The 16,185-nt window shown below is 41.6% G+C and overlaps 1 protein-coding gene across 4 annotated transcripts in view; it reads right to left on the bottom strand.

Moving 5' to 3' along the window:
• LOC123750961 (uncharacterized) overlaps window positions 1–16,185 on the bottom strand; it is a 335,999-nt gene that overhangs the window by 126,280 nt on the left and 193,534 nt on the right. The window contains exon 2 of one of the 4 annotated variants that reach the window (XM_069333315.1): window positions 9,912–15,682. The exons of the other annotated variants lie outside the window; for them this stretch is intronic. Within the exon in view, the coding sequence (XP_069189416.1) occupies window positions 11,435–14,287 (2,853 nt within the window). The 5' untranslated portion in view covers window positions 14,288–15,682 and the 3' untranslated portion in view covers window positions 9,912–11,434. Of the gene's footprint in view, window positions 1–9,911; window positions 15,683–16,185 lie in introns of those variants that run through there. 4 annotated transcript variants of the gene reach the window in all.

Raw genomic sequence — 16,185 nt, 5'->3', positions numbered from 1 at the left:
GTGTTGAAGCAATTCGTGTATAGTGCAAAGATAATACGTGTAATAACTGCAACATTGTATAAAGATAACACGGGTAATAATTGTAATAGGACCCATTTATGAAACCAGAAATGTTCTCCTTTGTGGCTTTGCTTGCAACTCCACCCTCCTAGTGTGGAGCTGGTGAAGACCTTTTTACAAAAAGACATGTTATATATAGTGAAACATTTCCCCTCTAGTATACCCATTGTTCTATAGGGACAGGAGGAGTGTTGAGGGAACCACATTCAAAGTGCCCGCCAAAGGAGACATTTCATAGTGTAGGCAGGACTGTGCCCTGATTAGTGAACGGCGACCGCGCACAGCCTCCCCGCGCAGCAGCCCCGCGCAGGTCGAGAGAGAGAGAGCACAGATATGAACTGCACGTGACCCAACGCGGACGTCTCCCACCCGGCACCACTTGCACTTGGGATAAGTGCTACTATGATTCTTGAAGAGGCGTTGACTCCTTCTATCCTATCCTTCCAGAGAAGCCTAGACTTGCTTCACCTGCCCTCCCAGACCTACCATCCCCGACGACTACAGCTCAAGGTGAAATATTACTATACTGTTGTTGTACCACGTGGGGTCACCTCCACACTACAATACATTCTTTAAAGATTTTTAAAGCAAAGACTAGTGTATATAATGTTGATTGGTGAAGCACTCTTATTATATGTAATAATTTATTGTCATTATCATAATTTACTAAAAACTACTAATATTTCTCAAAACAAAATTACAAGCTTTCAATAAGATGTAGCTGATCTGTAATATATTCAAAGAGCATGGACAATAGTAGGTTAATTTCACAACCCATGTAGGACCAGAAAACTTCAATTTTCATTATAATTGAACCAATCACGACTATTCTGCTGTCAACAGCGATGGACGGGTATTGTGAGACGTAAATTGGTACGTGAGGAAAAGTTTGGGTCTTGAAAAAAAAAAATGTAACTGGGAATATTCCATATATGTACTAATTCATAAACAAAATATTGACTACAAGCAATAAGTCATATATGTGCTGTCAATTGCGAGAGCGGGTTGAACGCCCCCAATACAAACCGTTCTCGCACTTGCTTAGTCAATATTGGCTTATTTATTAAGTGCATATGTGACATACTAATTGATTGTAAATATTTTAGTTTACCTTGAAAAGCTTCATAGAAAACACCGACCTCACCTAACCTTCTTAGTATGTTAAGATAAGCATCTTATTGCTTCTTAATTACAATTATTACTTAACCTATACCGTTGATAGGTTAAGTAATAATTGTAAATAAGATGCTTATCTTAACATACTAAGAAGGTTAGGTGAGGCCTGTGTTTTCTATGAAGCTTTTCAAGGTAAACTAAAATATTCACAATCAATTAGTATGTCACATATGCACTTATTAAATAAGCCAATATTGACTGTAAGCAAGTGCAAGAACGAGTTGCCCAATAAGGAGGGGAAGACCCAAACTCAAAAGTGGCCAGATCCATAACCGAGATGTAAACCCAGTCACGCAAGAGATATATAAGCACACAGGGCTGCCCGAGCCTCCACCGGGGAAACACGGGAGAAAGGATATTACAGAAGGACGAAGCCAAAGAACCCCAAAAAACACAGAAACGAACCCTGGGGAGAGCTGCACCTAAATCAAACTCTTACAAGGAAGGGGATCATTAAAACCCTGCATCAAAAGACTTTTCTCATAAAGCAGAAGGGCCCACAAAGAGTCAAACAGAACTTAAGAGCACAAATCGATTTCCCTCGAGTCCCAGGAACTGCAGAAGAGGGGCCCCTGGAGCAGAGCTTTCATCCACCCCCACTACTTGAGAGAGAAAGGCGGAGTAATAAATAAACTAAAAATTTAGTAATAAAAAAAATAAATAATCTCTTTCAAGAGAGATAGAGCCTGCTCTTCCCTACTTTAAGTTACGTCCCAAGACACAAGTATAAGATGCTACATTCAAGATACGTCACCAGTAGCACAAAACGTTTTGACCAGGAGGCAAAACGTATTCAAGATCCCCCTACTCCACACACCCTCCACGCCGGCTCGTCATCAAACCAGCTAACTACCCTTCACCAGCTTGCCTGCTTCTGATTGGTGACTCGCCAGCCGCACACCTGCACCCAGCACCTCAGCGCCCTCTACACAAATCGACATCTGAGCCTGACCAGCTATCCACTTCAGAATATTCCTTGTGCTCTTACGGTTGATATCTCTCTCTGGCATACTCGCTCATTAGCTCGTATATGAAGGGAGGGTTCAGCCATAGCCGATATTCTCAGCACCATTTTAACATTGTAATTTTGTATTTCACATTGTCCTTGCATTTTCTTTATTATTTAACTGTAATTTAACTTACCGAGATTTGTCTTTATTTTCATTTATGTTTAAAGTAAATATATTAAAGTTTCATTGTTCATATTTTGTGTTTTACGTGTTCCTCCCTCTAACTTATCACAGACAACAGGCAAGCAGTCTATATTTTTGTTTAAAGTGTGACCAGGCTTTGACACCTGCCATTGGAGGACTGCCGAACATCAACACTCCAATACTTTCCCGTCACAATATATATATATATATATATATATATATATATATATATATATATATATATATATATATATATATATATATATATATATATATATATATATATATTATTAAATATGACCGAAAAAGTAAGATTAATAATTCTAACACGAATTTTCTCAATCTTTCGTACATTACGCTTCACTGTTGGAGGTAAATCAAAAATTAATTCTCCAAAATTCATTTTTATTTCTAGTCTGACGCGACACGGACGCGTTTCGTAAAACTTATTACATTTTCAAAGACTTTAGTTCACAAATACACAACTGAATAGAACTTACGTATCTCCGATTTTATATCTACATTTGAGTGAGGTGGTAGGGGTGATGTGGCATTAACACAAGACAGAACAAGAGGGGATATTAATAGGGTATTAAAAGTATCAACACAAGACAGAACACAAACAATGGGTATTGAATAGAAGTGTTTGTAGAAAGCCTATTGGTCCATATTTCTTGATGCTTCTATATTGGAGCGGAGTCTTGAGGTGGGTAGAATATAGTTGTGCAATAATTGGCTGTTGATTGCTGGTGTTGACTTCTTGATGTGTAGTGCCTCGCAAACGTCAAGCCGCCTGCTATCGCTGTATCTATCGATGATTTCTGTGTTGTTTACTAGGATTTCTCTGGCGATGGTTTGGTTGTGGGAAGAGATTATATGTTCCTTAATGGAGCCCTGTTGTTTATGCATCGTTAAACGCCTAGAAAGAGATGTTGTTGTCTTGCCTATGTACTGGGTTTTTTGGAGCTTACAGTCCCCAAGTGGGCATTTGAAGGCATAGACAACGTTAGTCTCTTTTAAAGCGTTCTGTTTTGTGTCTGGAGAGTTTCTCATGAGTAGGCTGGCCGTTTTTCTGGTTTTATAGTAAATCGTCAGTTGTATCCTCTGATTTTTGTCTGTAGGGATAACGTTTCTATTAACAATATCTTTCAGGACCCTTTCCTCCGTTTTATGAGCTGTGGAAAAGAAGTTCCTGTAAAATAGTCTAATAGGGGGTATAGGTGTTGTGTTAGTTGTCTCTTCAGAGGTTGCATGGCTTTTCACCTTTTTTCTTATGATGTCTTCAACGAACCCTTTGGAGAAGCCGTTGTTGACTAGAGCCTTCCTTACCCTACAGAGTTCTTCATCGACTTGCTTCCATTCTGAGCTGTGGCTAAGAGCACGGTCGACATAAGCGTTAACAACACTCCTCTTTTAACTGTCTGGGCAGTCACTGTTGGCATTGAGGCACATTCCTATGTATGTTTCCTTAGTGTAGACTGCAGTGTGGAAACCTCCGTTCCTTTCCATGACCGTTACATCTAGAAAGAGCAGTTTCCCATCCTTTTCCATCTCTTAAGGGAAACGCAACACAGAATTCTGCTCAAATGCCTCTTTCAGCTCCTGCAAATGTCTGACATCAGGTACCTGTGTACAAATGTCGTCAACATACCTGCCGTATATGGCCGGTTTCAAGTTCATGTCGACTAAGACCTTCTGTTCGATGGTACCAATGTAGAGGTTCGCAAACAGGACACCTAAGGGAGAACCCATGGCGACTCCATCTACTTGCTTATACATGTGCCCATCCGGGCTCAAGAAGGGTGCCTCTTTAGTACAAGCGTGGAGTAGTTTCCTTAGAATGTTTTCTGGTCTGTCAAGAGGAGTACAGGCTGGATCACGATACACTCTGTCCGCTATCATCCTGATTGTTTCATCCACAGGTATGTTGGTAAACAGTGATTCGTTTACCAACATACCTCAGTGACTATTTTACAGGAACTTCTTTTCCACAGCTCATAAAACGGAGGAAAGGGTCCTGAAAGATATTGTTAATAGAAACGTTATCCCTACAGACAAAAATCAGAGGATACACCTGACGATTTACTATAAAACCAGAAAAACGGCCAGCCTACTCATGAGAAACTCTCCAGACACAAAACAGAACGCTTTAAAAGAGACTAACGTTGTCTATGCCTTCAAATGCCCACTTGGGGACTGTAAGCTCCAAAAAACCCAGTATATAGGCAAGACAACAACATCTCTTTCTAGGCGTTTAACAATGCATAAACAACAGGGCTCCATTAAGGAACATATAATCTCTTCCCACAACCAAACCATCGCCAGAGAAATCCTAGTAAACAACACAGAAATCATCGATAGATACAGCGATAGCAGGCGGCTTGACGTTTGCGAGGCACTACACATCAAGAAGTCAACACCAGCAATCAACAGCCAATTATTGCACAACTAAATTCTACCCACCTCAAGACTCCGCTCCAATATAGAAGCATCAAGAAATATGGACCAATAGGCTTTCTACAAACACTTCTATTCAATACCCATTGTTTGTGTTCTGTCTTGTGTTGATACTTTTAATACCCTATTAATATCCCCTCTTGTTCTGTCTTGTGTTAATGCCACATCACCCCTCCCACCTCACTCAAATGTAGATATAAAATCGGAGATACGTAAGTTCTATTCAGTTGTGTATTTGTGAACTAAAGTCTTTGAAAATGTAATAAGTTTTACGAAACGCGTCCGTGTCGCGTCAGACTAGAAATAAAAATGAATTTTGGAGAATTAATTTTTGATTTACCTCCAACAGTGAAGCGTAATGTACGAAAGATTGAGAAAATTCGTGTTAGAATTATTAATCTTACTTTTTCGGTCATATTTAATAATATATGTCTACAGGAAAGACTGCTACCAAAATATACTAATATATATATATATATATATATATATATATATATATATATATATATATATATATATAAATATATATATATATATATATATATATATATATATATATATATATATATATGCGAACAAGCCTGAATGGTCCCCAGGACAATATGCAAGTGAAAACTCACACCCCAGAAGTGACTCGAACCCATACTCCCAGAAGCAACGCAACTGTTGCGTTGCGTTGCTTCTGGGAGTATGGGTTCGAGTCACTTCTGGGGTGTGAGTTTTCAGTTATATATATATATATATATATATATATATATATATATATATATATATATATATATATATATATATAAAACAAGTTTTCATGAATTAATTATTTTACGACTACCTAACCTACCTAACCTAACCTAACTTTTTCGGCTACCTAACCTAACCTATAAAGATAGGTTTGGTTAGGTTAGGTAGGGTTGGTTAGGTTCGGTCATATATGTACGTAAATTTTAACTCCAATAAAAATAAATTGACCTCATACATAATGAAATGGGTAGCTTTATCATTTCATAAGAAAAAAATTTGAGAAAATATATTAATTCATGAAAACTTGGCTTATTAGGCAAATCGGGCCTTGCATAGTAGGCTGAGAAGTGCGTTCTGGCTACTAGGTACGACATATATATATATATATATATATATATATATATATATATATATATATATATATATATATATATATATATATATATATATATATATATATATATATGCGAACAAGCCTGAATGGTCCCCAGGACTATATGCGAATGAAAACTCACACCCCAGAAGTGACTCGAACCCATACTCCCAGAAGCAACGCAACTGGTAACTACAGGGCGCCTTAATCCGCTTGACCATCACGGCCGTCAAAAGGAAGTGATAGCCGAGGCTATTTGAGCCACTTCCCCGACGGCAACTCGGATGGTAATCTTGGGCATAGCATTTCACCAAATCACCTCATTCTTTGGGGCACACGTGAGGAACACAAATGCGAACAAGCCTGAATGGTCCCCAGAACTATATGCGAATGAAAACTCACACCCCAGAAGTGACTCGAACCCATACTCCCAGAAGCAACGCAACTGGTAACTACAGGGCGCCTTAATCCGCTTGACCATCACGGCCGTCAAAAGGAAGTGATAGCCGAGGCTATTTGAGCCACTTTCCCGACGGCAACTCGGATGGTAATCTTGGGCATAGCATTTCACCAAATCACCTCATTCTTTGGGGCACACGTGAGGAACACAAATGCGAACAAGCCTGAATGGTCCCCAGGACTATATGCGAATGAAAACTCACACCCCAGAAGTGACTCGAACCCATACTCCCAGAAGCAACGCAACTGGTAACTACAGGGCGCCTTAATCCGCTTGACCATCACGGCCGTCAAAAGGAAGTGATAGCCGAGGCTATTTGAGCCACTTCCCCGACGGCAACTCGGATGGTAATCTTGGGCATAGCATTTCACCAAATCACCTCATTCTTTGGGGCACACGTGAGGAACACAAATGCGAACAAGCCTGAATGGTCCCCAGGACTATATGCGAATGAAAACTCACACCCCAGAAGTGACTCGAACCCATACTCCCAGAAGCAACGCAACTGGTAACTACAGGGCGCCTTAATCCGCTTGACCATCACGGCCGTCAAAAGGAAGTGATAGCCGAGGCTATTTGAGCCACTTCCCCGACGGCAACTCGGATGGTAATCTTGGGCATAGCATTTCACCAAATCACCTCATTCTTTGGGGCACACGTGAGGAACACAAATGCGAACAAGCCTGAATGGTCCCCAGGACTATATGCGAATGAAAACTCACACCCCAGAATATATATTATATATGTCATATATATATATATATATATATGTCGTACCTAGTAGCCAGAACGCACTTCTCAGCCTACTATGCAAGGCCTGATTTGCCTAATAAGCCAAGTTTTCATGAATTAATATATTTTCTCAAATTTTTTTCTTATGAAATGATAAAGCTACCCATTTCATTATGTATGAGGTCAATTTATTTTTATTGGAGTTAAAATTAACGTACATATATGACCGAACCTAACCAACCCTACCTAACCTAACCTAACCTATCTTTATAGGTTAGGTTAGGTTAGGTAGCCGAAAAAGTTAGGTTAGGTTAGGTTAGGTAGGTTAGGTAGTCGTAAAATAATTAATTCATGAAAACTTCTTTTATATATATATATATATATATATATATATATATATATATATATATATATATATATATATATATATATATATATATATATATATATATATATATATATATATATATATATATATATATATATTTTTATAAACGTTTGTGAGGGTACCACCTCTGGTGCCAATGTGGGGACCCATAGCCTCGGAGAAGAAAATAAAAAGTATTCAGAGGAGACCTTGTGGTTTCTCACTGAACACTAATATTATCTTCTCCTACCACCCCCATTCTTTTGTATGTACACATGTATATTTACTTTATTTGAACTTTGTTACAAAAAAGGAGTTACATATGGGTTACAAAGATGGTTGTCATAGGTTGTCGAGTTCCTCCAGCTCCTCAGATGGCGGGCAGGAACCCTGGATGCAGTGCGCATTTCCCCTCTGTATCGCCACACTGAGGCGCTGGAAAAGAAAGCTTGCAGCTCTCGGGTCCCTTGATGTTTCAATGAGCCTAGAACCCAGTTCCTTCAAAAAACTGGTAGCACTTTTACCCCAGGCGCCGAGCGTCTCAGAAGCAATGGGGACAAAATTGTAGTGGTGATCCAGTTCTCTATACTTACGGGATTTGGCTGCTTCCCTGTGGGTGGCAGCGCCACCTGGTTGTGCAACACTGAGGTTAATGTAGGTGTTAGCCAGGGTTGATACGCACGTGTAGTCCCATACCAACTGCTTGCCATTCTTCCAGGGGTTCACTGTGATACCATCCGGGCGACCAATAAGAGCATCAGAGTTACGGGGCGTTAGGTAACGGGGCTCTCTTTCAGCTGGGCATCCAGCTGTGGTGAGGCTCCTCTTGATGATGTCGTTAACTTCACTGTGCCTCGAGTGCCATCCCCCTGTGCTTTGGCAGAGTAGGCCATGGTGACCGTACCTGTCAGCCACCACCTCGCTGCAAATACACCTATATCTGGTGTGGATTGGGGCAGCAAGGCGGAGGGCCACAGCAATTCGGAGGGCGTGTGGTGTGAGACGCGTGCCAGTTGCCGACATTGGGGTTGCTAACAGGAAATCTCCTGCATGTGGTGCTGCTACTGCTGTGAGGCGAGCAATGTCGTGTTGTGTTGTTGCAGCACCCAGGCACTCTGCAGCAACTTGGTCTACAATGGGACCATCCCAGCTGGATTGCTTGTGGGATTTGGGGGATGGTGGTTGAGGTGATTGACCTGCACGAGAGGCCCACTCTGTGGCACAGCGTGTAAAATTGGGATCATGTACACCTGCCAGCTGATGTAAGTGGGCAGGTAGAATTTCCTTCACAAGGTCGTCGGATGCTGATAAGGAGGACAGGAAGGCTGGAACAGCGATTTGCGTTGCTGTTCGAACTCCGAGGCCCCCAAGTCTTACGGGAAGAGAGGCTTGTTTCCACTGTAGGTCATCGAGAGAGAGGTTAAGGGCTTTTTCTAGCATTGATTTCAGTAACCGGTCATACTCACTTAGTTTTTGGCTACTGTAAGATGGTGAACACCTCAGAAAGTAGGTTAACCTGGGGAGGGACAGACATCTGGTGATGAGGTAGAGTGCATCATGAGCATCAATATCCTCAATCCTCCCATCCATCCTCTTAAGGTCGGCGATTTTCTTATCAAGGACCTCATCGATGGCTTTCAACCCCAGGGGAGCTCCTAGGAGTGTGCTGTCTTCAGGTTTTGTTTTATGGATATTTGGCAGAAGACCCTCTATTCTCTCTACGATGCCCTGGTTGGAACATATTATTTCACATTTAGAAGGGTTCAGGGTGAGGCCTAAAACTGCACCTTGCTCCTGGATTTTTCTGATGTCCTCCAGGAGGGAGTCTTGGGAACCAGCTAGGGTACCATCATCCAAGAACCAGATGTTAAGCTCGCTGGACAGGACCTCTGTGACTTGTTTGATGACTAAGCAGAAAAGGAGAGGAGCAAGAGGGGTCACCCTGTTGGACGCCTTCTCGCGAGTCAATTTCATGTTCGCCAAAAAGTAGCTTAAGATCCATACTGTAGCATGAATGTACAAAAGGGTAGAGGGAAGGGAAATGACTATGAACCGCACGGAGTACAGCATCCCTCCGCACCAAATTGAAGGCATTTTTGAAATCTAGCTTGATAAGGGCCTTTTCGTCTGTGATGTTGGCGATGAAGGCTCGAGCTGCGATGAAGGCTCGAGTTACTATATATATATATATATATATATATATATATATATATATATATATATATATATATATATATATATATATATATATATATATATATATATATATATATATATATATATATATTTTGTGACGGGAAAGTGTTGGAGTGTTGATGTTCGGCAGTCCTCCAATGGCAGGTGTCAATGCCTGGTCACACTTACAAAAAAAAAATAGACTGCTTGCCTGTTGTCTGTGGTAAGTTAGAGGGAGGAACACGTAAAACACAAACTATGAACAATGAAACTTTAATATATTTACTTTAAACATAAATGAAAATATAGACAAATCTCGGGTAAATGACTAACGAAATAAAATGACAAAGATAAATGCAAAAACACAATAGATTAAATATTATAATGGAGAAATGGTGCTGAGAATATCGGCTATGGCTGAGACCTCCCTTCGTATACAAGCCAGTGAGCTTAGTATGCCAGAGAGAGATGTCAACTCTAAGAGCACAAAGAATATTCTGAAGTTGATAGCTGGTCAGGGCTCCGACGTCGATTCAGGTAGATGGCGCGGAGGTACAGTGTGCAGGTGCGCGGTCGGCGAGTCACCAATCAGGAGCAGGCAGGCTGGAATGAGTAGTTTGCTGGTTGACGACAAGCCGGCGTGGAGGGTGTGTGGAGTAGGGGGGATCTTGGGTACGTTTTGCCTCCTGGTCAAAACGTTTTGTGCTACTGGTGACGTATCTTGAATGTAGCCTCTTGTACTTGTTAACTGGACGTAACTTGAGATAGGGAAGAGCAGGCTCAATCTTTCTAGAAAGAGATTATCGTCACAACTCTCCCCCGAAGCTTGCGGTTCCGGGTGAAGTTACGTATTCAGGTGGTAGAGCAATAGGTGGAGCAGCCTCCACCTCATAGACTCTGGAGAGGGCGTCTGTTATGATGTTGTCAGAACCCTTGATGTAGAAATCTCCAGGTTAAAATTCTGCAGATATAAAGCCCATCGTAGAAGCCGTTGTTTGTTGAGTTTGGCTTGCTGCAGGAAGCGTAGGGGATTTTGGTCCGAGTAGATGGTGGTAGACCGAGCACTTTGCACGGACGATTCGAAGTGCTGCAAGTTTAGGACGATGGAGTGTGGCTCCCTTTCGATCGTGCTGTAGTTCCTTGTAGCTAACAGGTCGAATCTCCTCGCCTCGTTGTTGCATCAGGTCACCCCCGATGCCGGTACCACTGGCGTCTACATGGAGGATGAAAGGCTTCATGATATCTGGCGAGGCGAGAATAGTATTAGAACATGGCAAAGGAGTACTATTATAGTCCTGTAAATTGGGATGAAGATCAGGTAGGATTTCTGATTTGGAAAGCACCGTCTCAGTGTTAATGGTTTCGGGAGAAGCAGGGAAGGTTTCACTGTGGAGGTATGGACCTTTAAATGTAGAGACTGATACCAACACATTGGGGGGAATACCTTGATACTGCTTCAGGAGGTTGACGTGGCACAACTGGGTCTTCCGCCGCCTATCTGGAGTCTCAAGAACGTAGTTGTGGTTGTTCCTGCACTCCTTGATACGGTAGGGTCCTGAAAACTTGTTTTGCAATGGAGAACCTGGGATAGGAAAATATGCCAACACGAAGTCTCCTGGTTTAAATTTCCTTAATTTGCTGCTTTGGTCAAAATGAGTCTTCATCCTCTCCTGGGCTTTCAATAGGTTGTCATTAGCAAATTTACGTACTCTCTCTAGAATGTGTTTTAAGTTTTGAAGAAACTAAGGCACATTCTGAGGGTCACTGAAGGTGGCATTACGTAGAGAGTCTTTGAGAGCTTTGAGAGGAGTACGGCACTTACGTCCGTAGAGCATCTCATAAGGAGATACTCCTAGAAACTCATTGGGGAGACTTCTGAAAATGCACATAATGAGATCAAGTTGTTTATACCAGTCCTTCAAGGTGCCATTGCAGAATTTCTTTAGGAGTGCTTTAATAGTCTGATGACTACGTTCAAGAGAACCCTGTGAAGCAGGATGATAGGGGCTGGACAGTACCTGTGTGATGTTGAACTCCTCCAGTGTCTTCTTGAAGGGATCACTGGTGAAGTTGGTGCCACAGTCGCTTTGAATCTCTCTTGGAAATCCATACTGGGTGAAGATCTTCAATAGGTGTTTCACCACAGTAGCAGCCATAAGGTTCTTTACTGGAACTGCTATGGGGAATCTGGTGGTAGGACACAGGATAGTTAATATATAGGCGTTGCCAGAACTGGTCCGGGGTAAAGGACCAACACAGTCTATGATGAGTCTGTGGAAAGGTTCCGCAGGCACTTGGATGGGTTTTAGTGGAGCCTGGGGAATAGAGATGTTAGGTTTACCTGCCATCTGACATGTATGACACTGTTGTACGTACTTTTTAACGTCTTTTACCATACCTGGCCAGTAGTAGCCTTGTCTGATTCCGTGGTAGGTTTTGTTGAAACCATAATGAGAAAGAGCTCCGTGGGCCAGGTGTAGAATATCGGGCCGTATGCTGGTGGGAATCACTAGTTGTTCGACATTAACCCAATCGTCATCCTCCTTCAGCTTGCTGGGTCTGTATCTGCGGTAGAGCAACTCATTCTCTAGGAAGAACCCAGGGATACTGCCAGGTTGAGTCTCAGCCTGGAAGAATAATGGTGTTAATGATTGATCTTCCCTCTGTAACTTACGGAACTCCAAACTGGTAAGATTAGGAGGTAGATTCTGAGGGTCTTGAGGGACAGCGGTAGCAGTAGAGTCAGCTGGCTGTGGTCGTGCAGCTTGTGCACGGGTGGTCACCAAAATCGGAGGAGAAACTTGATCACTTTCTTGAACCTCTGCTGTAACATATTCAAAGATGGGATTATCCATTACAGAGGTACACATCTGGGGTTTGTCTGTGATGATCAGGTTGGACGGTTGCAGATCTTCTGCCAAGTCGTTGCCCAGGAGAAGTTGCACTCCAGGCATGGGAAAAGGCTTTTCCCTGATGACGACTTGAACTTCACCAGTCACTAAGGGACAATCCAGGTGGACTCTGGCGAGTGGATACGGAGTAGTAGCAGTGAGGTCAGTGATAAGGACAGTTTCTCCGGTGTAGGTGATGTTAGGCACAGCCGATTTCAATATAATAGACTGAAGAGCCGCTGTGTCCCTCACGATCTTCAATTTGAAACGTCCCTCCGAATCTGTACCGTTGGTAGAGACAGTTCCAGGATACAAGTGTTTACTGAAGAGAGAAAGATTATTACCATGAACACCAACATTCATCACAGGCTTACCGGACTTAGGATGAGTCTGTTTGGGTTTAGTAGATTCATTGGTTTTGTATTGAGCCTTCACACATCTATCTATGGTATGTCCATAGAGTTTGCAATACTTACAATACAATTGTGAGCTCGCTTCCTCTGTACTCACTTTATCGTAACCGTACCAAGACTTCTTACTGGGAGGTGGTGATGGTGTCAGCCGGTGGATGAGGATGTAGGTGTCAGCCGACTTCGCACATTTGATGTAGTCGGTTTCTTCTTTATCTGCTAGATATAAACGGACGGAAGGGGGAACACGTCTCAAGAATTCCTCAACTAGCATGAGGTTGATGAGTTCTGCAAATGTAGAGACATGTGCTGCTTCCAGCCATTTCATGAAATATCTTTTCTTCGTATTGGCAAATTCTAGAAAGGTGGTAGTACTTGCCTTAAGATGATCACGGAATTTTCGTCTGTAGCTTTCGGTGGAGAGAAGGTAGGCGTCCAACACTGCTTGCTTCAGGGTCTGGTAGTCATTCTCAGACGCTAAGGTACTGAGAGTAACTGCAACTCTACCTGTAAGATGCACTCTGAGAAGGGTAGACCATTGGTCAGCAGGCCAGCAAAGTTTATTAGCTAGGGTCTCAAAGGTGGTAAGAAAGACATCAATCTCTGTCTCAACGAATGGTGGCATTAACTTACTGGCATGGGAGACATTGAAACTTACTGGAAGACTAGCGGTAGCTTGCTGGCGTTGAGTGTGGTGTGTAGTCTCCAACGTGAGTTCTAATATACGAAATTCTATAACCATATCCGCTTGCTGTTTGTCATGCTCGCGTTGTATCTCCAGGTGGTCCAGGTGGCATTGTTTTGCTTCAAGCTGTACTCGCTCACGCTCTCTGAATAGGGCCATCTCACGTTCCTTTAGAGCTGCCTCTCGTTCTTGTTCTTCTTTCCTGATTGCAGGTTCTTCTTTCCTCATTGCAGGCTCTCTTTCTTGTTCTTCTTTCCTTAGGGCCGCTTCTCTTTCTTGTTCTTCTTTCCTTATGGCAGCCTCTCGTTCTCTCATGTGGATAGCTTCTTGCTGTTGCTCCCTTTCGAGCTTGGCGAGTTCAAGTTTGAGTTTCATAGTTGCCAAATCAGTTTTATTTGCAATAGAATAAGTTTCGTGAGTTTCAGAGTCAATCTTCCCTTCATCTAAGAGCTGATCCATAATTAGGTTATTTAATTCATTTTTGTTGGCTCCATTGGGAACATCTAGTTGATACTCGTGTGCAAGAGTCTGTAATTCAGTCCTCTTGGCACGACATAAGGTCCCTATTTCACCTGCTGGAACGTTACGAAAAGCTTGGAGACGAAACATGGTGAAAGATAGCAAATAAATGTACAACGAATATAGTTGTGATATGGTAAATGTCAGAAACAGGATAACGTGGCAACTGGTAACTATCCTGTGGAATTTTAATCTTTAACGATTAATGTTAATTTTAAGATGGTAAATGATTAGTCAATCAAAGCCACAGGAAATCTTGTACCCGGTACACAATGTAGGAGAATAAGGGCAAGAAAATCCTACTAAATAAGTGAAACTGAGTTTCTAAAACAAATGAAACATTTAATTGCTCCAAAAGTGAATTAGGTAGTCCAAGAATGTAGGCATACCTTGCCGAGTCTCTATAGGACGTAAGCAAGGGTTTCCCACTAAATGAATATGATACTTACAGAATTAGCGAACTTTGTGCTCTGTAAAAAGAAAGCTAATTCCCTACCTAAGTAAATATCATCATCTCTGACCGACGTGTAGGGGTGCGAGTGTCAACTGGTGACGAGAACTGCTGTTGAGGTCCCAACTCAGCAACGAAGTCCGTTCTTGAGGAACTATGGCCCTCTTATCCTCCTTCGGTCGGATTGCAGAAGATAGGGTGCTTTGACCCGAAGACAAACCAAAGTACCAAGGTACCACAATGATGATCTGCCGATAATGTGAGAAATATCCTAGGGACAAAAGTTGGTAAACACGAGTAATAACACGGAGGGAGAGATGACCAGTTAAGAGAATGACTGACGCCTACAGTCACCACGTAATCCAAAGTTATCTCACACTCACCATATGCTACTCTCGGAATGCACAATACACACAGCACCATATAAACATGAAGATTAATGATAATATTGAAATGCAACTTTAGCAAACCGAAGTACTCTAACCACAAATTCACGTTCTGGTACTAGTACCTGAGTGAAGCTCCTAGGACAGGCCCTCATTAAATGTGACAGGAAAGTGTTGGAGTATAGATGTTCGGCAGTCCTCCAATGGCAGGTGTCAATGCCTGGTCACACTTACAAAAAAAAGATAGACTGCTTGCCTGTTGTCTGTGGTAAGTTAGAGGGAGGAACACGTAAAACACAATGTATGAACAATGAAACTTTAATATCTTTAATTTAAACATAAATGAAAATAAAGACAAATCTCGGGTAAATGACTAATGAAATAAAATGACAAAGATAAATGCAAAAACACAATAGATTAAATATTATAATGGAGAAATGGTGCTGAGAATATCGGCTATGGCTGAGACCTCCCTTCGTATACAAGCCAGTGAGCTTAGTATGCCAGAGAGAGATGTCAACTCTAAGAGCACAAAGAATATTCTGAAGTTGATAGCTAGTCAGGGCTCCGACGTCGATTCAGGTAGATAGCGCGGAGGTGCAGTGTGCAGGTGCGCGGTCGGCGAGTCACCAATCAGGAGCAGGCAGGCTGGAATGAGAAGTTTGCTGGTTGACGACAAGCCGACGTGAAGGGTGTGTGGAGTAGGGGGGATCTTGGGTACGTTTTGCCTCCTGGTCAAAACGTTTTGTGCTACTGGTGACGTATCTTGAATGTAGCCTCTTGTACTTGTTAACTGGACGTAACTTGAGATAGGGAAGAGCAGGCTCAATCTCTCTAGAAAGAGATTATCGTCACAATATATATATATATATATATATATATATATATATATATATATATATATATATATATATATATATATATATATATATATATATATATATATATATATATATATATATATATATATATATGACTGAAAAAGTAAGTTTAATAATTCTAACACGAATTTTCTCTATCTTTCTTACGTTTCTTTTCACTGTTGATGGTAATTCAAAGATCAATTCTCCAAAATTCATTTTTATTTCTAGTCTGACGCGACACTTGAGCGCGTTTCGTAAAACTTATTACATTTTCAAAGACTTTAGTTC

This window comes from Procambarus clarkii, chromosome 4 (assembly GCF_040958095.1).
Source record: "Procambarus clarkii isolate CNS0578487 chromosome 4, FALCON_Pclarkii_2.0, whole genome shotgun sequence".
Lineage (NCBI taxonomy): Eukaryota > Metazoa > Arthropoda > Malacostraca > Decapoda > Cambaridae > Procambarus > Procambarus clarkii.
The sequence above is the reverse complement of the archived record's forward strand: the minus strand, read 5'-3'. Positions and strand labels throughout refer to the sequence as shown.